The sequence below is a fragment of the Patella vulgata genome, chromosome 3 (genome assembly GCF_932274485.2).
Source record: "Patella vulgata chromosome 3, xgPatVulg1.2, whole genome shotgun sequence".
Lineage (NCBI taxonomy): Eukaryota > Metazoa > Mollusca > Gastropoda > Patellidae > Patella > Patella vulgata.
This window is the reverse complement of record NC_065881.2, coordinates 16,737,737-16,765,631: the sequence shown is the minus strand read 5'-3', so window position 1 is coordinate 16,765,631 and position 27,895 is coordinate 16,737,737. Positions and strand designations below refer to the sequence as shown.

Here is a 27,895-nt window from a genome sequence, read left to right as displayed (position 1 = left end):
TTCCAGCCTTTTATATCGAGATTTAATTGGATATCCAATAATGAATGCGCAGTTGAAGAATATTCTTTTAAAAAACAACTTAAAACACATTTATTTAATCAGGCTTTTAACTGACTCTGTATACAATCGTTAACATGCCCATAATCTTGTTGTTTATGTTTGATTTACATTGTCACTTTGTAAAGTGCCCCTGAACATGTTATATGAAAGGGTGCACTATAAATATGCTGTAATAATAATAATAATAATAATATCTAGATGTAAGCACTGATCTATATTATATAGATCAGTGGATGTAAGGTACTGTAATTTGCTGAGGTTTGCCGAGTGGTGACAGACCTCTGGATAACCGCGACCGTGCTACATCCGGTATAAGGTACAAAGTCATGTGACGTCTCATGTGACTTCAATACAAACCGACCATTGCCACTGGACGTCGTGTGTTGCTTTGTTTATTAATTAATTTACTTGAAAGATTATGATGAAACACCCTGTTATCATCACCCTTTCACTGTGTATGTTAAATACACTTGCTGACAGAGTGACGTACACATTTGATGACTCAGTTGGTCTTGGTAGACATTTTGATGGTATTGGAGGGTTGAGTGGGGGTGGGGTAAGTATTATTAATATTTAGTATTACGGCATTTACCTGTTCCCGTACCTTTAATTAATAGACTTTTGATTATGTTTGGATTTCACAAAGGTGTTGGTATTTGAAGACAATGAGTTAATATCTTTATATATGAGAGTATTATTTTCATGAGGTGCACGTACCGGGAATGTAGTTCAACTCTGAACAGCGTGTCACACGTACTGGTTCTAGCGAGGTAAGCATGGTCTTACTTTCTCACTAACTAGATGTTCATTTATATTGTTCAGGCGTTGACAGGGACTGACACGCAACTGTTTAGCAGTAAAAAGTTGCCCAGTAAAATTGACTGGGTAGCGATTAGATTTTCAACAAGGATTCAATAGGACAGCTCCTGAACGTACAGGGCGAGTAATTAGACCTACGTTCAGAGCTGAACTACTGGCTTGGAATGCTGCTATGTGCCACTGATTTGTGATAATAAAACAGTTCTTTCATAGATTAGCCAACTTAGATCTGGGTGGAATCCAAGTAGAGTAGGATCGGGGGCCTCTAAATAAGAGGTTAATGTTCTCACATAGTTTGGGAACCCTTTTTAATCTTGAATTATTTCTTGATGTATTATATTTGTTTGATGGTTATCAGTCTCTGGTGGTTTGGTACGGTACTCGTGATAGACTCTAAAAGACATAATACATTCAGTTTTTACAATTTTTTCTGGTGCTTGGGCGAAAGATCCCAACTGGGCCCCTCTTGAGTGAGGGCTCCTTATGGGGTCAGGCTCATATGATCCTCCAGTCCCCAATCCGTCCCTGCTGGAATTCTGACTGTAGACTAATCTTTCACAAAAACATACCAGGAAGGTTTTTGGTTTTTAAAAGAATTTAAAGAGATATAGCCCATTTCAACCAAATATCCTTTTCCAGCAATTTTCAATTGGATTTCTTCTTGTATATTTAAACTGAATAGTTAATTATCTCTTTTTTTCAGGCAACATCCAAATTATTAGTGAATTATCCTGAGGAACAGAGAAGTCAAATATTAGATCTTTTATTCAAGGTAAATGATTTGGCTTGGTTGAAACTTTAAATAATTAAAAGATGCTATAATACTTTCAGTAGGAATTAACTCATGTATCATGTACTAACCAGACTAATGAAGATGGGCATATGCCATGCATTTGCTAAGAGTGAAATTTTGCCATGATAGCAGAATATTTCTGCCATCACTTCATCAAATTTTTTCAACCGTCAAAGAATCTTTTATGTGCATGCTTGCCAATGTGTAATCTCAGTTATTCATCCTGTCCGAATGACTGGGCTCTGTTCTACAGTCTTCTCTTATTTAAATTTCCAACTGTCAGTGGATCTTTAACGTACCGGTACTGCTAATGGTATATGATCCGGACCGTCTCAGCTTATTATCCATTCTGAAAAAATTTTCTTGTCAGGTACACATTCTGCACCACTGAACAGAATTCTGATAAAGTTTCTTTGCCCTAACCGGATTCAACCTGGGAACTCCTGGTTAACGAGCCCTCATGGCTCTGTCATGTAAAATATACATCAGCAGTTTTTTGACACAATTTAATATAATCAGGCCTGATCTGGGCCTAATTGGTTATTCTAATTGAGTTTTTTTTTATAGCTATTGCCATATTACAGTTGACTTACTTCAATGTATGTTAGAAAATTCTGCTTATTTAAAGTTTACATTTATTTCAAATTAGAAAATATATGTTCTGGGTGCTTAATATAAATTAATATTCATGAGTCAAGTATAGTACAAGCTGCTTATAATTAGTGAAAATAGATTATTCAGGAAATATGTATAGTACATGCATGAACAAGCTGCTTATAATTAGTGAAAATAGATTATTCAAGAAATATGTATAGTACATGCATGAACAAGCTGCTTATAATCAGTGAAAATAGATTATTTGGTAAACAACTTGGGGGGAAAATGTCAATAATTACTTCTTTATTAAAAGTCCAGATTATATTGACTTTTTTTTTAAAGAAATTCTTAGTGATGCCCTTACATTTTTGTACTGTAAACATCCCATGGGTTTTTTCAAGGAATTCAGTATTTTTCTAGTAAGACTGAGTCTCTCTACTTTCCATATATACCACATGTGTGATATTTTTCTTGGAATTAGCTACACTATACATATTTTTGTTGCAATGCATCTTTAACATCATTTTTAAAATCAATTAATGTCATTATTAAGAGTAATTAATGTCATTATTAGAATGGATTAATGTCATTATTAAAATTTAATTATGTCATTAAATTTATCAAGGTCATTATTAAAATTAATAAACCTCATTATTAAATTTTGCTAAAATGAATTAATGTTAATCTCATTATTAAGATTATTTAATGACGGCATTTAATTTAATTAACATCAGTATTAAAATTATCATTTAATGACTTTGTTTCATGATATGTATATTTTAAAGCCAAATTTTGGAGCATCTTTAGACATATTAAAAGTAGAGATTGGTGGAGATGCACAAAGTACAGGTAATATTATTTTAATTGTTTTACTTCTTAAAGTTTAAAAGTCGCCATATACACAAATTGGGTTTTTAACGTTTAATTAAGAAAACAAAACCAAAATATCAATGTTAGATAATATCATGGCTTGGATTCAAAACAGGCTTGTGAAAAGATTTTACCCAACTCTTATAGGTGGCGCTAGCTTGTCTTACATCAGCTGCAGACAATGCCTAATGTTTACAAATTTCCAATTTGTCATATCTTTGTAATAAACAGAATTGAACTGTTTTTAGACTTCTATTCATCAATCTCATTAAAATTCAGATTTATATTTCATTTTTTTTTTTTTATACTTTTGATGGCCTACACTACATGAAGATCTGACCGGTTGTTTTGGAAGGTTGCGTTAGAGGTCATACGAGCTGCTTTTGACCCTACGACGTCAGACATTTGATTAACCAATCAGAATTGATGTTTCTAGTGAATTAAGGGGGGTTGGATGGCTAAATGGTTAGCGTGCGTGCGCTGTATCATAAAGTCTGTCATTGAGTCGACTGGCGTGGTTTCGAATCCCCCGTTGTACGTGACAAGGAGTAGGGTCTCCTGTCCAACCTCGTGGGTTTTCTCCGGGTCCTCCGGTTTCCTCCCACTGCTAAAGACCCCTACGCGCAAGCGAATTATTGAAATAAAATTTTAAAAAAACATATGTTAGTCCCGAAATTACCTAGTTTGTGTCGAGTGGACGTTAAACCCCATTTCTCTCTCTCTCTCTCTAGTGAATTACCCACAGTTCTGTGCACCACACGCCAAAAAGCTCGCTGTAACAGACCGTTTCATTGGCTAATTCCTCACATCATCCAGAACACGTCAGTGATAACAACCCTTCCAGATCCTAGTGTAGTAAAGACAAGTAAAACAAAATTTTGAACTATAAAAAACGAAACAAAATAGGATCTGTGTTTTAATCAGATTGTATATTCATTTTAGAGATTCAACTTTAGTGCAGTACCCAAGTGATTCATAATCCCTCAATTGATACTCAGTGACTTTAGAAATTTTGAGACCATGAGGCAATAAAATAGCATCTGTTTTTTTTTTACCATATATCAACAGTAATGACACCTTTTTAAGCTTTATTTAGAATTCATTTCATGTATTTTTAACAGATGGAACAGAAGCATCTCACATGCACAATAGTTGGGATGAGAATTATGAGAGAGGTTATGAATGGTGGTTAATGGTGGAAGCCAAAAAGGTAAAGAACTTAAAAAAATTCATGGAAGTGGAAGCCACTGTGGCTCAGTGAGTATGGCACTATCCAGATGTTAGCAGAGGTAGTTTCTCAGGATTTCCTAGCCTGGTTTCCCCCCTTGTCTGTGGTACAATATGGATGTCTTGGCAAGGAAAAGTGTCTAGTGGTTTAGATGAGACAAAATATGGTTTTCTGTGTAATATAAGAAGTTAATGTTTTCTTGCTATAATTGATAATCATCGTTCAATGGATGACAGTTAACGAAATGAAATGAAATGGAGTTTAACGTACTAATGTTCTGCTCAGACCTGGGCTAATGAAGACGGGATGACAGTTAACAATTAACACTAAAAAGTTCCACCTGGATTTTGGCTAAACTTTGATTGTATCATGTGATCTTATTGACTAATTATATTTTACAGAGAAATCCTGATATTAAGTTATATGGACTACCTTGGGCATTTCCTGGTTGGATTGGAAATGGTACAAGAAGTCCTTACACTAATCCAACCCAGACAGCTACGTACATTATTAAATGGATACAAGGAGCTAAAAAATATTATAATCTTACTATTGATTATGTTGGTGTAAGTATAATAGAATATTGGGGGTTGGGGAACATTTCCATACAGAAAATTCATCTGTCAAAAATCTTGGTTAGGGTTAAGATTACCTACCCTTAAATCAAACTCTTTCACTTATCCTTGTTCAGTTAAACTCAGCATGTGGGTATTTTGATCTCGCAAATGGCCTGAAATTAGACATAGCTTAATTGTTTGATGTGTCAAGGGAGACTACTCATTTTTTCATAATCTCTGGTACCTAGGGAAACGTTTATGGATTGGTTTTATCCATTATTTTATGATGTGTCAAGGGAGACAACTTGGATGCAAACCACCAAATATTCTCCTGGTAATTCTTCATTCTTTGTTCGTCTCTAACCGTTACCCAAATTTTGTTACGCTGAACACTCTCCATATATTTTTGTATATTAATGTATCTCTTATATTTTTGTATGTTAATGTATCTCATATATTTTTGTATTTTATTGCATCACTTATATTTTTGTATATTAATGCATCTCTTATATTTGTTTTTGTATATTATTTCAGATCTGGAATGAAAGGCCATATGATATCACCTATATTATAGTAAGTTTGGGCTTTATCAAATCCCATGGTTAATTAAAATGCACTTTTTATATCAAACAACAATCTATTGATTTAGGCCATATAAAGATACCATTCTGGCTGTCAGATATCACTGTGTTACTTGACAACTGTTAATTAACCCGTTTATATTTATAAAATAGGTAAAAGATAAATACATCCTCATTGATTACCACACTCCCATATTTCATGTATTAAAGGGGGATATCTAACTAATTAAATCTCCTGGTTTAGATTCAATTGGATTAAAGAGAGATCCCTTGAAAGATTTCAAGCTGACTATCCCGTATATCATCTGCAGTGGATGCTGAATAGTGACAAATTTTCAATTCATCATATCTTTGTAAATACAGAATGGAATTGACTTATATTCCTTTTAGAGATTCGACTACAATATTGTAGTTAGCAAGTTATTCCTCAATCCTTCAAATGATGTTCAGAGACTGTTTCTTGATGTAACTATTTTTGATTTCAGACATTGCGTAATATGTTAGATGATAAAAATCTGTCCCATGTAAGAATAGTGGGAGCTGATATTAAGTGGGAAATTTCAAAAGATATTTTAATTAATTCAAAACTTGCTTCGGCTGTTGATTATATTGGGTAATAGACATATTCCCTAATGTTTTTCTTGGCAATGACTATTAGCGCTGTTAAACATATTCCCATTAGTTTTCTTGGTAGTGGCTATTAGCGCTGTTAAACATATTCTCACTAGTTTTCTTGAGAGTGGCTATTGCACATATCTAGCCTAGTTTCCCCCTTTCAGTAGTGCAGCAGAGAGCCTGGAAAGCATGGAATGAAAAAGAAAATCATTCACCTGCATGTATTCTCACTAGTCTTCTTGGGAGTAGCCATTTTTAGGTCGGTTATGGAGGTACAAATTCCCCACTAACCAATCTGGACACCACAACTGTTTGGGTTAACCAACAGATGAATTTTTCATATGGAAATGACCTCCTCAACCAACCTCAGGCCTTCTTCACAAAATCTTATAACTAAAATATTTTAAAGATGCAGCCATTTTCATCAGATGAGAGCTCAAATTTTGTGCTAAGATATTATCTTTCAAGTACTCTCAACCAGTGAAAAAGCTGAATTCTTAAATTATTTAATTTTTCTGAATAAGGCTTCTGTTCTCTCCAACCGACCCAGAAATAGACAAGACTATTCTTCTTCACAATGCATACTTACTTCACTTTTTACACCTTTCAGACTTTACGTAATATGTTAGATAACTCTGGTTTAACTAATGTACGCATCGTGGCACCAGATGGCAGCTGGAGTATTGCTAGCGATATGTTTAAAAATGCTACTTTAAATGCTGCTATAGATTATATTGGGTAAGGGTCTGCATTTATTTGTTTAACATGGTGCTTTGTAATACCATTTTGGGGGGGGGCACGGTGGCTAAGTGGGTAAGACGCTGGCTCGCTAGCCTGGAGGTCGGGTGTTCGATCCCTGGATTGGCCGAGAAAGTTCATCCAGATTTTCAGGCATGGTTCCCCCTTGTCAGTGATGCAGGGCGGAGGGCCTGATAAGGACAGTTGTCTAGTCATACTTTATTACCATTTATTTTTATACACCCACATGGAAATGTGGTCGTATATTGCCGTCGCTCCCGTCCGTCGCCCCCGTCCGTCTGTCCATCGTCCACAATTTCTTGTGAACACTCTACAGACTACATTTATCAACCGATTGTTTTGAAATTGATATATGTTGTTTGCATTAGTGAGATGAAGAAGCCTATTTAATTTCTAAAACTTCCGTTAATTTCTTCTGGAGTTATGGCCCTTGTGAACCGATCTGTATGAAATTTATATGCATCATTTAAATTAGTAAAACAAAGAAGCCTATTGAATTTCAGCAATTTCCGTTAATTACATCTAGAGTTATGGCCCTTGTTTCACTTTGTTGAATATTGTGAACGCTCTAATGACAAAAGTTATCAACCGATCTGTATGAAATTGATATGCATCATTTAAATTAGTGAAATGAAGAAGCCTATTGAATTTTAGCAATTTCCGTTAATTTCTTCTGGAGTTATGGCCCTTGTTTCTCTTTGTTGCATCTTGTGAACGCTCTAACAACAAAAGTTATCAACCGATCTGTATGAAATTTATATGCATCATTTAAATTAGTAAAACAAAGAAGCCTATCGAATTTCAGCAATTTCCGTTAATTACATCTAGAGTTATGGCCCTTGTTTCACTTTGTTGAATCTTGTGAACACTCTAATGACAACATTTATCATCCGATCTGTTTGAAATTGATATGCATCATTTAAATTAGTGAAATGAAGAAGCCTATAGAATTTCAGCAATTTCCATTAATTTCTTCTGGAGTTATGGCCCTTGTTTCACTTTGTTGCACCTTGTGAACGCTCTAACAACAAAAGTTATGAACTGATCTGTATGAAATTTATATGCATCATTTAAATTACTAAAACAAAGAAGTCTATTGAATTTCAGCAATTTCCGTTAATTACATCTAGAGTTATGGCCCTTGTGAACGCTCTAATGACAACAGTTATCATCCGATCTGTTTGAAATTGATATGCATCATTTGAATTAATGAAACGAAGAAGCGTATTGAATTTCATCAATTTACGTTAATTACGCCATGAGTTATGGCCCTTGTTTCACTTTGTTGTACCTTGTAAATGCTCTAACAACAAAAGTTATTATCCAATCTGTATGAAATTTATATGTATCATTTAAATTAGTAAAACGAACAAGCCTATTGAGTTTCAGCAAATTTCCGTTAATTACATCTTGATTTACTTTGTTGAACTTTGTGAACGTTCTAACGACAAAAGTTATCATCCGATCTGTATGAAATTTATATGCATTATTTGAATTAGTAAAACGAAAAAGCCTGTCGAATTTGAACAATTTCTGTAAATTACTTCCAGAGTTACGGCCCTTGTTTTAATTTTTATAACCTTGTGAACCCTCAAACAACGAAAATTATAATGTCATCTGTATGAAATTGTCTATTAAATTCCCCTAATTACCTACAAAAGAATAAATATGTGACAACCCTTGTGGACTGCTCGGACGAGTTAGCTGCTGTGGGCGTATGTTTAGTTGCCTGGCAACCTATCTTTTCAAAAAGTTCTTTATTACCAGTATTTTCTTACAATTTACTTTTTAAAATGTACTTTTTAAAATAAATATTTTATTTCCACTTTATTTGAGGGGTTTATGTTAAGGAAAATAAATGCATGAAAAATGTCAACCAGTTTTGCACGTCAAATATATTAACAATTGTTTGCCATTTACCTATACCTACATGAAGTATGTAATTAATATGAAATGAAATAAATTAAATGGTGTTTTAACATCAGGAAAGTAGGACTACATGAAAAATAAACAAAGCTTAGAAAAAATTTTGTGAAATAAAAAAACCCTGTCATCTAGCAAAAAGGAATCTCCACAAGGAAACGGTTATCGCCAAATAGATCACCAGATTTAATTGGGGGGTTGGATCCCCGAATGGTTAGCGCGCGCTGTATCATATTGTCTGTCATTGAGTCAACTGGCGGGGTTTTGATTCCATGGTTGTACGTTACAAGGAGTAGGGTCTATCATTGAGTCAAGTGGCATGGTTTTGATTCCCCGATTGTATGTGACAAGGAGTAGGCTCGCCTGTCCAACCTTGTGGGTTTTCTCCGGGTCCTCCGGTTTCCTCCCACTGCTAAAGACCCCTAGGCGCAAGCGAATTATTGAAATAAAAATTAAACCATATGTTAGTCCCGAAATGACCTAGTTTGTGTCGAGTGGACGTTTAACCCCATTCCTCTCTCTCTCTCTCTCTCCAGATTTAATTACCAAAATTATATTTTTATCGCATTGGCAGATATGGCCATATGAGCACTACCTGCATTACGTAATAAGCACTACCTGCATTATGTAATAAACTTGTATTGAAATGTTTTAGTTGTCATTATCCTGGTACATATAGTTCAAAGGAAGCAGTTAATACAGGTAAACAGTTATGGGCATCAGAAGATTACAGTACATTTAATGATAATGTAGGAGGTGGATGCTGGGCAAGGGTAAGTAATACCATAGCAACATATGGAAGCAGACCACCAATGATTTTCCCCAAGGACTTTAATCGTAATTCTTCTCTCTTTTACCCAGCTCTAAATTTTTTACAAATATTCGTTGAGCTGAATGATTTTTTGTCACAGATTGAGAAACATTTCGCAATGTCTTGTATGAAGATTCAAGATGAACGTGAAGATTTTGAGATCCACAAATTGGAAGTAGCATACTAGTAGATATATAATTAACTATCCGCCAATTGATCAATTTTCTGCTTTGACGTCTATTTTAATATATACCCCATATCTAGATATTTTAATTCTAATTATATACAGTAAGTAGATTGTCGGACTTTATCGACCAGAATGTCCCAGGTTCAGATTCTGAGAAGAACTTTCTGGATATTTCAAGCTTGGTTTTTATTTGTTAGGTTCCTGGGGATGATAAATTGAGGTCCATCTGTGTAAACATTGGTGTGCAGGTTGGCAGTTGGAATTAAAAAAAAGAGCAGGCTTAAACACCACATTCTGGACAAAATTTTTCCCTTCAAGTTGCACATGTATCCAATTATTTGTTAATTCCAAAAATGACTAAAGTATTGTGTTGAAGAGACGTAAAATCCTTATTCCCCTTTATACATGTAGCTATACATTTGTGTTTAAGTTATTTTCAATCTTATGTTTGTCTTTTTCAGATTCTTAATCAAAATTACGTAAATGGAAACATGACAAGGTAAGAGAAAACATCTTTTCAATAAAAAATTTGTCTGAAAATGTTAAATGGTTTGATGTCTGTTTTGGTTTCCTGATAACTTTGCCAAAATGTAGACAGTTTAACAACTCACACGTTCTGTCAAATACTCTAGCATAATGTTGGGTCACCTCCCAGATTCAATCAAATACTCAAGTATAACATGGGGTCACCCTGTAGGTTCTATCAAATACTCTAGCATAATGTTGGGCCATCCTGTAGATTCCATCAAATACTCTAGCATAATGTTGGGTCACTCTGTAGGTTCCATCAAATACTCTAGCATAATGTTGGGTCACCCTGTAGGTTCCTTCAAATACTCTAGCATAATGTTGGGTCACCCTGTAGGTTCTGTCAAATACTCAAGCATAATGCTGGGTCACCTTGCAGGGTCTATCAAATAGTCTCTAGCATAATGTTGGGCCATCCTGTAGATTCCATCAAATACCCTAGCATAATTTTGGGGGCCATCCTGTAGATTCCATCAAATACTCTAGCATAATGTTGGGCCATCTTGTAGATTCCATCAAATACTCTAGCATAATGTTGGGTCACCCTGTAGGTTCTGTCAAATAATGTTGGGTCACCCTGCCGGTTCTATCAAATACTCTAGCATATTATTGGGTCCATCTACAGATTGTATTAGATACTCTTATACAGTGGTAGAATCAAACCATAGAATCAGTTTTACGTTTTTTTTGTTATTATTTGGAAAAATATAAATAGAAGTAATTTGATTTCTTTTAGCACCATATCATGGAATCTTATAGCTAGTTATTATATGAATCTACCCTTCTATCGTGATGGACTGATGACAGCTGTAGAACCATGGTCGGGAAACTATATTATAGAATCTCCTATCTGGTTAACAGGTTAGTAGACTTTTAGCAAAGCTGATCAGTTGTTTCAATGGCATTTATGGACATACGCAGGTCACAATTCTATGGAATACAATTTCGACTAGGCTTTTCAATGCTTGATAAACATTTCTTAGTAATAGGCAAGACTTTCCTTGTCAATCAACTGCACAGGCGCTACCTCTGACGTGGAATGATTTCAAAGTTCTACCCTACTCATGCCTCGATTCTAGAGTCTAGTGCCCTTATTACTCAAATAAAATTTTGGTACTAACATGAGGTTATTTTATTTCTATGATCACATTTCCAGTGGCCTTATCGCTCAAATAAATCTTTGAAGTGGGCATGCACATATCGGATAGAGTTTTTTGTTTGTTCTTGACGTATCAATATGTTTTTTGTGTTTATTTTTTTCCAGCTCATACTACACAGTTTACGTCTGTTGGGTGGAAATATTTACGCCATGGTTCAGGTGTAGGAAAACTTAATGGAGGTGGAAGTTACGTAGCTTTGATTAGTCCAGATGGAAAAGATTTCACCATTGTTATCGAAACATTTGTAAGTTCCAGTAGAGTTATAAAAATCCTGGGAGGGTATCTTGCTGGCTAACTAACTAGGCAGTTCTGGATTTGATCCTGGCATTGGCCGAAAAAGTTCCTCTTGATTTTCCAGCCTTGCGTACCCTTGTCAGTGGCAAGTAAAAGCTTCTAATATTTCGGATGTTACGAAAAACCCATGTCCTGTGTATGCCATTGGCAGTACGTTAAGATCCCCTGATAGTTAGGTTGTACGTGACAAGGAGTAGGGTCGCCTGTCCAACCTCGTGGGTTTTCTCCGGGTCCACTGCTAAAGACCCCTACGCGCAAGCGAATTATTGAAATAAAACTAAACCATATGTTAGTCCCGAAATGACCTAGTTTGTGTCAAGGGGACGTTAAACCCCATTTCTCTCACTCTCTCTCTCCCTGATAGTTGTAATTCGAAATAAATGTAGGTCACAGCACCACTATCGTGGTAAAATTCCCCTCATAGCACTCTGCCAGGCTAATGCCCATCCAATCATCATTTGGCAACTTTGGTGTAGAATAGTAAAACATTAAACCACATTTCATTTATAAGATTACATTAATTAATAACATTCCTAATTTAAAGATTTTATCTAGATATTTAATTTATCATCTGGGAAGAAATAGAATGATAAAAGTTTGTTTTTGTGAATTAAATGATTTTCTTTTTAATGCAGAGTCATGATCACTCATTATGTATTCGTCCACCATTACCAAAATATACAGTTTCACCACAACAAATAATGATTGATTTAAAAGGCAGTTTTGTAAGTTCAAATCTCTTCTTTTTTCTTCATATTTTTGTCATAAAATACGAAACACACTTAAAATCTGAAAAAGGAAGCTACGGTCACTCAGTGAGTATGACATGCTCTTACTAACCAGGAGAAAAGATAGCAGTGTTGGGATAAACAACTAACAACGACCTAGTTAATGATGACCAAATCAGCAACATGCCAGCAATTACTCTGAAGATGACCTACATTGTAATGTAAACAACACCTTCAGAATCCTAGTTGAAACGTTGCTCAGTAATTGTATTCCATAGAATTGTGAATTAAGTATTTCTAGTTCAATGACCATATGCCATTGAAACAATTTAATCTTTGATTTAGGTAAAATTAAAGTGTTGAGTAAGGCCAATCAAAGTTCAATATGGTCGAATAGATAAAGTTTAATATGATCAAATAGATAAGATCAAACAGATAAAGTTTAATATGATCAAATAGATAAAGTTTAATATGATCAAAATTCAATCTGATCAAATAGATAAAGTTTAATATGATCGAATAGATGAATTTCAATGTGATCAGAGTTCAGTACAATCGAATAGATGATGTTTAATATGATCAAATAGATGAATTTCAATGTGGTCAAAGTTCAGTACGATTGAATAGGTGATGTTTAATATGATCAAATAGATGAATTTCAATGTGGTCAAAGTTCAGTAAGATTGAATAGATGATGTTTAATATGATCGAATAGATGAAGTTCAATGTGATCAAAGTTCAGTACGATCGAATAGATGATGTTTAATATGATCGAATAGATGAAGTTCAATGTGATCAAAGTTCAGTACGATCGAATAGATGATGTTTAATATAATCAAATAGATGAAGTTCAGTACAATCGAACAGATGATATTTAATATGATCAATGTTCATTATCATCAAAGTTCAATATGGTCGATAGATGATATTGAATATGATTGAATAGATAAAGTTGAATAGGATCGGAGTTAAAATAATACTTAATAGATGAAATCAAAGATAATCCAATAAATGAAGTTCAATATGACCAAATAAATGAAGTCAAATATGATCGAATATATGAAGTTCAAATAGGATTGAGCAAAATGTATAAATCTGATCATGATGTTATTAATTTTTTTTTTTACATTTTCCAGGCAGGAATATCAAGGTTAAATATATGGTACAGTAAACCTAGTTATTCAGCAGGGGTAGACGATATCTTCTTTCTTCAAAAATCACCATTAGTTGTAAGTATATAGTTAAAGATACATTATGGGAGATTAGATAAAGAGCTGATAGTTCTCACTATAATAGTTCAAAACTAGATAATGTAAAGGGAATTTATTAAAAATTTAAGTCAAATTGATCCACCCTGAACCGAGTATTTAGCGATTGAATTTTCGACCTAGCCTCGATCATCATTACTAAAGTCAGTAAGATAAAAAAAACATAGTCTCGATTATCCACTTTTTGATTTAATCAGAGGCAACAGACCGGGTTTAATCCAGTAAATATCGCAGGCTAGCAATGCCATCGAGAGTTGATTATGGTCTGGATATGTTAATTAATGTCTAATTAATAATTTAGATAACATTTCAGGCCTAAAGAAAGATCTGCAATTGGCTGATTTAGCTCTTGCATAATGTATGTTTAAGAAAAAAGAGAATGTTCTCACCAGAAAAATGTGCAGCTTTCTGTGAAACATTCATTTAAACGTTGGTAGTGGTGTAATTTTAGGGGGATGGATGACTGAATGGTTAGAACGTGCGCGCTATATCATAAGGTCTGTCATTGAGTCAACTGATGTGGTTAGTCCCAAAATGACCTACTTTGTGTTGAGTGGACATTAAACCCCATTTCTCTCTCTCTCTCTCTCTCTCTCTCTCTCTCTCTCTCTCTCTATCTGGTGTAATTTTACTCTTGTAGATTCCTCATGTACATCATAAAAAGAAGACAACAATGCCATATAAATATTTTCTGGTTCATAGATGTCACTTCAAAAAGGGTCACATGACACTGTTGACAGTCTGATTAATTACCGCACATAGATATATTATACGGTGGTTACAGAAAGTAAACCTATAGTAAACCCATGATTAATCCATGAAAACTTGATATTGTTCGAATAATGCATAGGATGATCAATAATGGCTCTATGCTTCATTTATTTCAGTTAGCTAATGGTCAGGGTCAATTAGATATTTTCTGAATAAACGCAAACTGTTTCAAACTTTGTTTATTTCAGTTAACTAATGGTCAGGGTCAGTTAGATATTGGTGTAGATGAAGTATGGACATTAACTACTATTAATACTGGAGTCAAGGGAAGTTTTCCACCACCACCAGCTTCAGCTGCATTTCCACTACCTTATACCGATAACTTTGAATGTGAGTTGGATTATATTATGCATAAATTTGATATTTTTTACTTTTAATTTGTTTTTTTTGTTGAAGTAAATTTTTACTCATTTATCAGTAAATACAAAAGTCCAAAAACATTTTTATAGGAATGGAATGGAGTTTAATATCTCATCAACAGAACATTTCAGTCTCTTTTAGACAAATATATCGGTCATTTATATTTTTATGCAAGTTCAAGGATTTTGTCCAGAGCAGAGTTTTCACCTACTCTAATGCAAATGTAGGTGTTTAACATCCTCATTTACTGCTCTAACTGGGCTAATGAAGAGAGGCTTACAACGACCATACAATGAGCTTTGGGAGAAATTTTGCCCGGACAGCGGTGCAACAGACTATTCTTCATAAAACTCTTTATAATAGACCCTAGTGGCCTCTCTCTCTCTCTCTCTCTCTCTCTCTCTCCTAAAGGCTCGTGAAATAAAAATATACTAGTATTGCGACTGCGGTGACGATACAATACGTAATGCGATTCACGTGCTACAATACGATCAATAACACGATTCATAACCAGGTCAACATTTAACAAGAAAACAACAGAATAAATGAATAATTGATACGCTATTTTATTTGAGTCACGAATTGAAATTACTATCCCGTGCTTGAAATATTTGTTTGTCTACTTGTCGCCGAAAGATTAAAATGTGGACTAAAACAACTTAAAGTTGTCGTGTACCAATGGATAATGTATGACGTGGATAATTAAAAGTGACAGGTTAGTTACTAAAGCGACAAAAAAGCCTAAAAAGGAATCATGAAAAAAGCAATTCAGCGTCTCGATATATCGTGCCAGCACTAAAATATATGATATGTTAGAGCAAAAATGACCTGGTTAATGTTAATGTCGATTGCGATTTTTTAGCAGATGTCTCAACGTGGTAGAGCGACGGTTACTGCCAAATAAATTTCGGGATGTCATTTTTTTAAACTTCCGTATGTATGTCGAAATGGAGTATAAGACGAATGCCGGACTTCCACTGAAAAATGTATCGACTTATACCCCAATACGGGTCGGCACCCTTTCATTCTATCATATTACGACATGTAATTTTGTGGAAATATTACTGACATAATTTGAATACCGTACGGGAATTAAATATGAAAAATAACCTGGTGTATGAATTTGAATATTGACACATGATTTTTAATTGTGGTCTGAAAACGCCTGCTTAAATAATGATGAGTTATGCCCCTTTATTTTCTGGAAAATATGTCCGACAAGAACATTTTTGAAATTCCATCACTGCTCTCTCCTGAAGTCTTCTGGAAAATAAATATACCATATGTTAGTCCCAAAATTACCTGGTTAGTGGATGTTAAAACCCCATTACTCTCTTGGTTAGTGTTGATTGGATGTTAAACACCTTTTCTTTCTGTTGTTGAATGTTGAAATTGTTGATGTTTATGATGTGTATCTCATGCAGCCTACATGGATAGCCAGGAACCTAATAACTTGGCACAGCAAACTGGTTCATACGAGGTTTTCAATAGTGATAATGGAGATCATGGTAAAATTATGCGCCAAGTTGTCACGAAGCAACCTGTTTCATGGTGCAGTGCAGAAAAGTTAAATGTATCACTCAGTGTTATAGGAGATCCACAGTGGTAAGAGGAGATAACTCATACTATATTAAAGCAGGCACAATCACAGTTATCTCCCCTTTCATCCCACCCACCCCTAGCCTTTCTATTTACCTTTGACAAATCATATTTTGTTCAATCCCTAGAAACCCAGAATTAAGTTTTGTTTTGAATAACATAGGTGTACGACACCAACCCATGTGGTTAAATCAGTAGAAATATATTTATTGATCAATGTAGCTTACAGACAACATCAGGAACCAAACAATTTAGTAGCACAGATAGGTGGTTTCGAAGTACTTCATTCCCTTTCATCACATGGTAATGTCATACAGCAAGTTGTTCTTGAACATCCAGTTGCTAGTTGTGAAACACCTTACTTCAACACAACTATTAGTATTTTAGGAACCCCAAAGTGGTAACTATAGTTGGGATTTTTATTAGTTGACAGTGGTATTAGTATTTTAGGAACCCCAAAGTGGTAACTATAGTTGGGATTTTTATTAGTTGACGGTAGTGGATGTTTAAATCCTAAAAAATAATCCTTTTAAAATTGTTCTTCCTCAATTAACCAATTATCAAAATTAAAACTGAATTTTATCTGTGTGATTCTCTCCAACAGTTGAGGGGGCGGGGGGATGGCTGAATGGTTAACACACTGTATCATAAGGTCTGTCATTGAGTCAACTGGCGTGGTTTTGAATCCCAGGTTGTACGTGACAAGGAGTAGGGTCGCCTGTCTAACCTCGTGGGTTTTCTCCGGGTCCTCCAGTTTCCTCGCACTGCTAAAGACCCCTACACGCAAGCAAATTATTGAAATAAAATTAAACCATGTTAGTCCCAAAATGACTTAGTTTGTGTCGAGTGGACGTTAAACCCCATTTCTTTCTCTCTCTCTCCCATCAGTTGAGAAATGCTAAACTATACATGGGCCTCTATTTTGTGGAATACAGCGATAGATAATCTCTCAACTTGATAAATCCCAAAATGGGTCACAAAGTAGCTTCAAGATTTTTAAAGGCAGGTTTTCCCTTGCCAGTGGGGAACTGATAACGTTAATGTGCCTAGTTGTTCAGATGTAAGGGAAAACTGAGGTCCTGTGAGCAAATTAGTAGTACACATAAAATCCCCATACTCCTCGCAGTGTTTCCTTTGATTAGACCTAATCCCACTTTAACACAGCCGTAATGGAAGCAAATTTCTGTTCCAAATTATGACTGGTCAATAGTCCGATTAACAACCAATAGCTAACTGCGTAACAAAAATATTCGGGTTTAAACAGAGCTACAAATTGGACCAAATATGTTTATATAAGGCTACGTCATGGTCTTTTAGGGAAGACCCCAGATTAAACGAAGGGCTGTCATGTTGCTGTACTTGGGATAGATTTGATTGAACGGGAAGAATAGACACACTCCCTCAAAAGCTCAAGTATCAGAAGTCAATCCAGCAATGGCCAGAGAGGGATTTCTCAGCCATTGCTTCAAGAATATGGAAATCCCTTGACATTCTAGTCGTTCGGATGGGACGAAAAACCGAGGTCCCGTGTACATATTGACGTGCACATAAAAGATCCCTTGGCAGTTGGAATTCAATATAAGAGTAGGCCGTAGCGCCGCTGCCCGGGCAAAATTTCCCTCATAGCACACTGTATGGCGTATGCCCGTCTTCATTAGCCCAGTTTAGGAGCAGAACAGTAGGACGTTAATTAAACCCCATTTCATTTCATTTCATTTAAAATAGGCAGAATGGCAACTCATTTGTCAAAATTCACCACTCACATGGGTAGAAGATAAACAATTTTAATTTATTTTCAAATGGAACCAGTTTGCCGAGGGCTTGCTTTATTTTGTTTCTGGCTTTTCATCATACAGCTGTATGTAACCATTTAACCAGCTATGTTCGAAAGATTAACATTCAACAGTAATGAATCTGGTTGTATGTTGTCGTTGCATCTTTCTGTCCATCCGACCACAATCCACAGTTGTGGAAACTCTAAAAGTAAAAATTATCATCGGATTGAAATTCACACAATTTCAACGATTTATGGTACATGATCGCTTAGAAACATTAATTTTCCTGTTCATGAGACGAAAATTCCTATTAATTTTAAACAATAGTTATCAAATTTTAATTATTTCTGATAATTACTTCATGGGCTGTTGCCATTGATCAGAGTATTGTGAATGCTGCCATTACCTACAAAAGCATAATGTAATGTGACAGCCAATGTGAACTGCTTGGGCGGCTTAGCTGCTATGGGCATATGTTTTGTTGTCTGGCAACCTATCTTTGATTAGCCAATCAATTTTGCAGTAATTTAATTGAAATCATTTTAAACATTAACTGGTTACATACTGTCCTTCACCTTAATATTTTTTCTTTCTAATCTTCCCTAGCCTATCAACCTGGCGTCGAACCCTTTAACATTGTTCCGCAAATTGGTTCCTTTGAGACTGTTAAATCTACCGATGCCAATCATTCAACTATTATACGACAGACAGTGATAGACGATCCGTTAGGCTGGTGTCCGATTAATCTAGATTTTCCTGTAGCTGTTGTAGGAAATTACAGTTGGTGGGTAAACCGGTCTTCCATACATTAAAGCTATCATGCCAAACTAAGAAATAACACGAAAACTCAGAAATCAGTGTCATATTATTACATTTAATATGAACACTAATTTTCCCCACATTAAATCTTAAATTCAACAGTTTAAATCTAACAATATCTATCTAAATGGCAATCATATGTAGAGTCCAAGGGAAAAACGATCTAAGTCACATTTTTGTCTTTTCTCATAAAAAGCAAAACAGAGTTTTGGACCAGAATGTTTGATGATAACAGATCAAAGTGGGTTTAATTACAACTTCAAAATGATGTTTAATACAAACCATAATTACCAGTACAACTGACTTCAACTTTTCGGGCAAATAAGGTTAAATAAATGGTACGATGGACTTGTATTTATTCGGGAGGCCATTTCAGAAGGGCCTTGGTTCGATGTGACCTGAAATTGATTGTTCCACAGAAAGCTTATACAGTTTGCTACCAGATGGCGCCGTTAACTGTGGTTAATTGAAAAAGTGACTTAGATCGTTCTTCCCCGGGGCTCTTCATATATAACCAGGATTTATACAAAATAGAGGAGAAATGTGTAATTTAGTAATCAATTTGTCTTACACGAACCTATAAGATTTATGAAACAGATCTTGTATGATACCATAGTTATAGCCAGTGCTCATGCTGTTGATCGCTTTTTTGCTAGTTGCGATAAAAATATAATTTTGATAATATGATCCTATAGTTACTGCACTTTTAAAACACATAAAAAAGATTTTTTATAATACCATAATATCAATTGCAATTTCCTCCAACTGTGATAAAAATGTAATTTTTGCGATATATTCCCTATATTTACCAGTTTCTGAGATTTTGTTTTTTTTATTTTTGTAGCTAGCTTTAATAATTTAATTTTAAACACAGTTATTAACCATATAATATTTAGCATTACAGGTTGTTTTTACTATAAAATCTTTCACAATTTGTTGCAATGATTCATTTTAATTAAACTTTTTGATACAATGTATGGTATCATTTATTAGGCCACACCAATTTGAATTTCTGTTCTTTTACCTACAATTTCTTCAGAAAAAAAACTAATTTAAAAAGAAAAGTACTGAAGTTGCTCTTGAAATTTTTACCAAAACATCACACAAGAATTGAGTGGGTATTTATTGATCAATACTTTGTAAAACTAAAAATTAAATTGAAATTGGTTTGGTCTTACCTTTTTTTACATGAAGGAAATGTCAGCATTGAGTTAACTGTGATTGTTTCTGCTTCTTCTCTGTTTTCTTTATTAATTAATGTGGGCTACTGTTTATATCAAGGCTTCCACATACTGTTTAAAATTGTGATAATAGTAAAAATTGCTATATACTTTAGAAGAAATATAAGTTATTGGTAAACAAATTGTGTGAAAAAGTTGAAGTGAAAGCCTTGATCTCTATATTTAGTTCATCTAAACAACTATAAATAAAAACTTAATTCTAAAATTTTCTAAATCACCAAAATGGGAACAAAATGTTATGGTGTATTCTTGTTATATATCTTACTGACAGTCATAGCTTCTTTAATTATAGCAGCCACAGTGGCTCGGTCAGTAAGGCATTGACTCACTAACCAGTAGTCCCCAGGTTCAATCTCTGTGTTCCTCAGGATTTGTGAGTCTGGTTGACCCCCGCCTGTCGCCTGTCCAACTTCGTGGGTTTTCTCCGGGTCCTCCGGTTTCCTCCCACTGCTAAAGACCCTTATGCACAAGAGAATTATTGAAATAAAATTATACCATATGTTAGTCCCGAAATGACCTAGTTTGTGTCGAGTGGATGTTAAACCCCATCTCTCTCTCTCTCTCTCTCTCTCTCTCTCTCTCTCTCTGTCCCTTGCCTTTCGAAGAAAGCAGGGGACTATTAAAATGGGTCTGTCTGTCTGTCTGTCTGTCTGTCCGTCCGTCCGTCCGTCCGTCCGTCCGTCCGTCCGTCCATCTCACTTTTTGGGACACAATAACTCTCTTTCTAATTGAGCTAGAATGATCGTTAATGAGCATTTTCTGCTCGGTGTCAGCAGAGCGATAAGCAATTTGATTGGCCGAGACTTTGGAACATAACAACTCTGCTTTTCATTGAGGTAAAATGTTTAAACTTGGTGTAGGTGTTTATTAGGTCAATGCCTTGATGGAGTTCGAAGATGAGCATTTTCTGCTTAGGGTAAGCAGAGATAAGCAATTTGATTGGTTAATGCTTTGGGACACGATAACTTTAGTTCTGATTAAGTGAGAGTGATGAAACTTGGTGTATAGTTTCACTGCATCATAACCTTGTTTAAGTTCGATGATAAGCATTTTCTGCTCAGGGTAAGCAGAGTGATAAGCAATTTGATTGGCCGAGACTTTCAAACATAACAACTCTGCTTTTCATTGAGTTTAAATGTAGATGTTCATTAGGTGAATGTCTTGACTGAGTTCAATGATTAACATTTCGAGCTAAAGCTAAACAGAGCTAAGCAATTTCATTGGTCGATGCTTTGGGACAAGATAACTTTGATTCTATCTGATAGAGAATGGTGTAACTTAGTGTTTAGTTGATAATCAGTTTGATTGCTTGATACTTTTGAAAAAAATAAATGTGCGATTAATTAATATTTGTCATCTATTTATTTTGGGATTTCGGCGGGGGACATCAGCCTCACTGTCAGCTTGTTTCCTCTTGCCAATGGTGCAGCATAGAAGAGGCCTGGCAAGTAAAAACATCTAGTCATTTGGATGAGAAATCGATGTACAAAAGTATACAATTGGCAGCACGAAGATCCCTTGACAATTGGACATCCAAATAAGAGAATGCATAATGCCACTAAAAAAATTTGTCTTCATTACCTCAGTAATTGTGGTCTGAATTAATGATCAGAGTTATGCCCCTTTATTTTCAGTAAAAATGTCCAGACAGGAAAAATTTTGAAATAGCAATACTGCCCTAGTTACATGTATTTCATTTAACTTCCTTCAAATACAATAAATTCTGGCATGTATAATCATATTCCCCTGTATAATGCTGAATAAATATTCCCCATGTATAATGCTCAATGAAAATTCCATGCATAATGCTCAATGAAAATTCCCATGCATAGCCGTAAAGAAAATTTCATGTATAGTGCTCAGGCAATAATCAAACCATTCAATTTTGTTTTGATATCACAATCGTTATTTGGGGTTTTTTTTTCTAGGGCTGATCTCTATATAGAATGTGATGTAAGAATTGGTAATGTCAATAATACAGATGGTGCATTTATAGCTGCCCGTGTAACTCAAGGTGGATGTCAGGCATTTGAAGCTGAAGGAGTTTATTTCTTTATATTCCCTTCTACAAATACAATTAAACTCTCCAATGATTTAGGTAGGTTATAAAACAAATGGTTACCAATACTAATCAGTTATAATAATATAATTTATAAAAGTCTACAATTTCACAGTCTAGTAATGCAGGTGGTTTGACCTACATAGTGAACTAGCTCCAATACAGATTCTCAATTAGTCTTTTACTAAATCCTCCCGCAATTTAGTTGCCTTCTTTGGTAGTCCTTGTGGGTTTTTTGATTCTTCAAAGTTTAAACCATAAGCATTGTTTCCATTGAGAAGTTATATTAGGCATCTGTTCCAACAGAAAATTATTTTGGTTCTAATGCAGTAGCCCACAAGTGCAGCCAGTTATAGCTATGATACTGGTAAGGATAATAATGATGGTTACTACCTAAAGCAATCAATTCAAGTACAATATCATGAGGCATGCCCGTGCATCAAAATATACAACTGGTGACAGGATGTTTGCAGTACCCAGTAACAATGGCATGATAATTCACTTTAGCCATCTTGGAATTTTAATCAAATGTCTTTTATAGAGTTACAAATCGACTATGCCAGTTCCCTGAGAAAAAAATTAGATAAAAGTGAACATTGTTTTACATTGAGTTTTGTAGTTCATTTTAGAAACTACATGTACTTCTCCTAGGACAGCTTCGAGCAGTCAGTCACATCCTTGGTATCCACTCCACTCCACTAACCCCTGAGTTCATCCATGGGGGAGACACATATTCAAATTATCTGTCCTTGATGACTGTGCTATTTTTATCAATCAATCAAAAAAATAATTAAATACAAAGGAAGTTGGCAAAGGAAAGTAACAATTGCCATATTGTTGTGAACATAAGCAATGAAGCTAAGGCTGGTTTGTAAACTGTTTTTTGATTGGTTCGTGGAATCAAGCTACGATCAAGGACAGATAATTTGTATATGTGAAAAAACCCTATGGATGAACCCAGGGTATGGTGAAGTAGAAGGGAAGAGACCACTGGTGATGCCAATTTGAGGCACAAGAGGAAGCAATAGTTTTGGTGCTTAAGGATTGTACAACTAGCTCTCTAGCAGTAGTTTTGGGAAGTCTGGGTGCTCAAGGATTGTACTGTCTACTTTGAAAAGATTTTTATTTGTATTTTTTTTTTTTTTTTCAGCTCAAACTCAAGTTGTATTCACTGGAAGTTTTACTGGATTTAAAGAATGGAATAAACTTTCTTTAGCTGTACATGTAAGTTGAAAATACAAAATTGCTTTTGATGCCACAAATTTTAAAAATATCGTGATTGCCAACTGAATTGTTATTCAACCTGACCTGGAAATAATCATTTTAGTTTGTTCCTGACAAAATGTAAGGCCCTAATCAATTAAGTAGTATCTGACATTCTGAACTTTGTGTCCGACCCAAAATCTCTTAGTGTAAATCAGCGCTATATTCGCTGAAGCACCATGCCTCCAATATGCATATACCGGTATATAAAGTTACTTTGAATTTTATTTTTTTTAGGCAAAACTTGCTACAGGTATGATCAATGGAGAAAAAGTTTTTACACAAAATCTAAGTGGAAAAGCGAATGAAGGATTTGCTGGACTTGGAACCTCATCATTTGGTCTGGCAGATTTTGATAATCTGGCAATAATGAATATAGATGATGGTTTAAAGAGAATGGAAGAAATAAGAGTAAAAAAAGATACCAAATTATATTTTAAACCGGGCAAATTCTAGATTAATAATATTTATTAAATTTATTTATAGTCAGTATTTAACCTAATTACACATAGGCCAAACCAATTTAAATTTTTAGTTCTTCACGATCTTGATAAATAAAAAGCCACTCATATCATGAAAAATTTTAAAATTAGAAAATGTATTTGGTTTTTAAATTGTTATTTTTCCACCAAGAAATAGGATAGAAAATTTTAATTTGTGTTTCTGAAGAACAAATGTTCAAATAGATGTGTCCAAATCCGATGACAGGAGACTTTATACAAGATACATCTAATATAATAGAGAATGTCTCATTGTTTATAAGAATAGTTTACACACCTCCAGATATATCTGTCATAGCAACTATTAATATTTTAAGGTAACATTTCCCAGTATCAACCTTCTGTAAAGTCATTATGTAATATTAACCTCCAATAACCACATGCTTTGAATTGCACTAATACCTGGCGATAATCTTTGTGTCGATGTACAAGTCAGATAGCAACCTTTTTCCACAGTTGTTATTAGGTTTTTATTTGGAATAACAACCTAGAAAACGGTTGCTATCTACTACTTACTGTGACATATGTCTAAATGTAAGCTAAAGCCCGAGACTGAGGTTATGCTGGGGAAAGAAAGACTGAAGAAAATAACTTGAGAAAAAGAAAAACCAAGGCCGAGGGTTTTCTTTGGAGGGCTTTTTTATGAAGTCTTTCTTCCCCAGCATAACTGAAGTCGAGGACTTTATCTAGTTTATAAACCTTCTATGTTTACATGTACTTAAAATGAGAATATCCCAGAATTCCAGTAAGAAAAACCTTATATCATGTTTTCTACAGGTTTAAAGAAAAACATTCAGAAGAATAACCCCAAATTCCCCTGTATATATTCAAAGCTGCCCCAGACTATCATGCCGTAAGTAATTCCGGGCATAGAATATACGCCAAAGATCAAACAGATTTACTGTTATAGGTTTATAATTCAGTATAAAACTGAAACAATACAAATATAATGTCCAGATAAACATTCCAACAGGTGCCAAAATTTTATCCAATGTAAATTAGCTACCTGACCCCATCCATGTAAAGATTATTATATGATTTTATACCAGGAACTGGTTCCTTACACTAGATAATCTTCTTGTAGTTGTCCTTCTTGATGGGGCAAGATTTTTTCAAAATCCCCCAATTCAAGTATATTTCATAATAAAGCCTGAAATGCTTGTTTTTTTGGAGATCATTTGACAGGCCTTCGATTTTTGATATGACCTCACAATTCAAACATGGTGCCAATAACATTGATGGTTCCTGGTTCTTTAATAATAATAATAATAATCGTTTTCTATAGCGCTGAACATTCAGTCAGTCTGACTGCTCTGTGGCGCTTTGTCTACGATGGTACTTTTTATGTGTTCATATTTTTTGTGGGAGTGTATTGTAATCACACACGTTTATGTACAGTTTTTGTAAATTATGTTTTAATACGGGGATTATCGAGCAATTCATAAAAATGGAGTAGCAAAAATAGTTTTTTTGGGTTGAGTTATTGCCCATGTTGTTAGAACCTGATAATAACTCTATGACTATAAGTCTGAGGGTTCTGGATTTTTTGTTTAAACTTGATGGAACTGCTCAATATGTATTAAAAAGGAAGAACCCTATTGAAATGAATTATTGTTATTTGAAAGTTATTGTTCCTTTATAAGGCACTTTACAGAGCTGCAGGTGAATGGATTATTGTTGCCAGGCAACACTATATTTATAATAGAATCAATGTTGCCAGGCAATACTATATTTATAATAAAATCATTGTTGCCAGGCAACACTGTATTTAGAATAGAGTCCAGCGAGAAATAATTTACATTGTTATATAGTGATTATATTATTTTCTATTTTCTATTAAAGGGTATTTTTTGACTGTTTAGGATATATGAGATGAATAAATGTTTTTTTTTTATACATTAATGAGCTTTTTTTTGCATTGATTATTAATATTATTGTTGAATTAAGTTTGTAGTTATTAATATAATTCAGTATTAGCTAGTTTAATTGTTTATTTCACTAAATGCAGTGTTGGATTTAGACTTGATGAGGTACTAAGCATCTCAAACCTTGGAAGCCACTTGTTAAAACTAGGTCAACTAGAACAAGCCTGTGGTTTCCCGTGAACTCCATCAAGGTACGGACACGAACGTCTGACTCCATTCATATAGGAAATGTCCACCAAAAGAGAATGGAGATTAGACTCTGTATGATGCTAGCACCACAGGGTAAGAAAAAGATGAACATTTCATTTGCTACTTCACTACTGTGAAAGCAACCAGAAAATCTCACCCAGATGGTACCAACCAACACAGGACCTTGGGTGCCACAAGTATTTAAAAACATGCCTTTAACGATGCCACCCCACGTACAAACTGGGTGATTTGATAATATATTTGGACTAAAAACATATTCAAACTATCAAAAATTTGCTTCAAATCCCTCTCAAAGCATCGTATTCACGAGGAAATACCCCAAGATATAAAAATTCTGTTTTTAGAAGCCATGTTAGGGGGTGGGGCATTTTCAGAGTATTTGTCGTTACTTACTGTCCATTTGCCATACATAATGAAGCCTAAATGTAAATTCTTGGATTATCTTCTGCCAACGTCTTTTTCGGCTGTTTAATTGCAGTCTTGAGTCCGTTTAAACCCCCCAATGTTCCCCAAAACTGTAGCACCATGGGCCTCCTGTCCGACGTGGAGAGCGGACCACACAAACCGGTCGCCACATCCTACATACGACCCATGCATCTTTTCTTACTACATATTTCTGTAGCCTTGTGATCGTCTAGAATTTGTCTCTAGCTTTCTTTACTTCTGCTTCACGTTGTGTATTTACTTCTTACTGTTTTCTTAAGACGTTGGTCTTACTAGGAATAACAATGCAACAGTTCGTTTTTACATTTTATATATCAGCTGGATACATTGGATAGAAGCATAATAGAATAAAATACTAGCTAAAACCATTTCTCCACCCTAGCCAGCCTCGCGGCTGTCTAGGAACTTGGATGGAATCTAATGGAAGACTGATTTAAAAGTTCACTATGATTTCTTTTATAAGACTTATGGATATCATGCACAATCAAGTGTGATCATGGCCCTGAACCTGTGCAATTAACGATATGATTGGTTAAATTAAACCAAATGGTAAAATTCCATGCACGTGATATCTCGTGGTATTTTATAGATACATGTTTTGGCTAAATAACTCTTTTTATTTGTCAACCCATCAATTACAGACTAAGTTGATTTAAGTACAATTCTACATATATGTGAATCTACCAACTTGCCAAAGATATTAATTAATGAAATATAATATAATCTTATTCCTCCATTCCTTGCCTATAAATTGAAAACGATGTTGCAACGACAATATTGCTACAAAACGCCTAACCATTCGATCAAGAAAGCTGACAGACAATAAGCCGTCGGGTTGCCAGCTACTGATACCCTGATATTTTTGCCCAGTGCTTGCCTCATGGGTGTTTTTCAGGGAATCCGGTGTTTTTCTAGTAAGATTAGGCATCTCTACTTTCAACTTAATATACCAAATTTGCCATATTTTTCTTGGAAATAGGCCTATTTTCGTGAGAATGTATCTTTAAATTGTTTTATTGTATGGTATCTAAAATGAAAAGTTTTGCCAGGCCACTGTGGATTGTGAAACCAATTGCCAAAAGCCAAAAATAAAGATACCCCCCACCGCCTCAAATAAGAACCCAAATTAAAACAAAAACACCAAAGTTACT

The 27,895-nt window shown here is 34.8% G+C and overlaps 1 protein-coding gene across 4 annotated transcripts; it reads left to right on the top strand.

The window, feature by feature from the left end:
- The first annotated feature begins 342 nt into the window (after window positions 1–342).
- On the top strand, window positions 343–26,067 carry LOC126815850 (galactocerebrosidase). Of its 4 annotated transcripts, none has more exons than XM_056099761.1 (18): window positions 344–616; window positions 1,583–1,651; window positions 3,055–3,118; window positions 4,261–4,349; window positions 4,769–4,933; window positions 5,459–5,497; window positions 6,731–6,858; window positions 9,458–9,575; window positions 10,262–10,299; window positions 11,065–11,189; window positions 11,593–11,732; window positions 12,418–12,507; window positions 13,647–13,739; window positions 14,738–14,879; window positions 16,731–16,908; window positions 22,272–22,441; window positions 23,553–23,626; window positions 23,903–26,067. In XM_056099761.1, exons 1-18 carry the CDS (start codon window positions 479–481, stop codon window positions 24,119–24,121), a joined length of 2,079 nt encoding a protein of 692 aa, XP_055955736.1. In that variant the 5' UTR covers window positions 344–478; the 3' UTR covers window positions 24,122–26,067. The 4 variants fall into 4 exon arrangements, with proteins under 4 accessions (XP_050397795.1, XP_055955736.1, XP_055955735.1 ...); XM_056099760.1 differs by lacking the exon at window positions 16,731–16,908 and adding an exon at window positions 18,890–19,067 and having other exon boundaries at window positions 347–616; XM_050541837.2 differs by lacking the exon at window positions 16,731–16,908 and adding an exon at window positions 16,334–16,514 and having other exon boundaries at window positions 350–616.
- Window positions 26,068–27,895: the final 1,828 nt, after the last annotated feature.

What these genes read in the sequence shown, in the direction of transcription:
- LOC126815850 (XM_050541837.2), top strand. Translation starts at nt 479, where the DNA reads ATGATGAAACACCCTGTTATCATCACCCTTTCACTGTGTATGTTAAAT. An exon ending in GAGGGTTGAGTGGGGGTGGG is followed by an intron (nt 617 to 1,582) that starts GTAAGTATTATT and finishes TCTTTTTTTCAG; the next exon opens with GCAACATCCAAATTATTAGT. An exon ending in CCATTGTTATCGAAACATTT is followed by an intron (nt 11,733 to 12,417) that starts GTAAGTTCCAGT and finishes TTTTTAATGCAG; the next exon opens with AGTCATGATCACTCATTATG.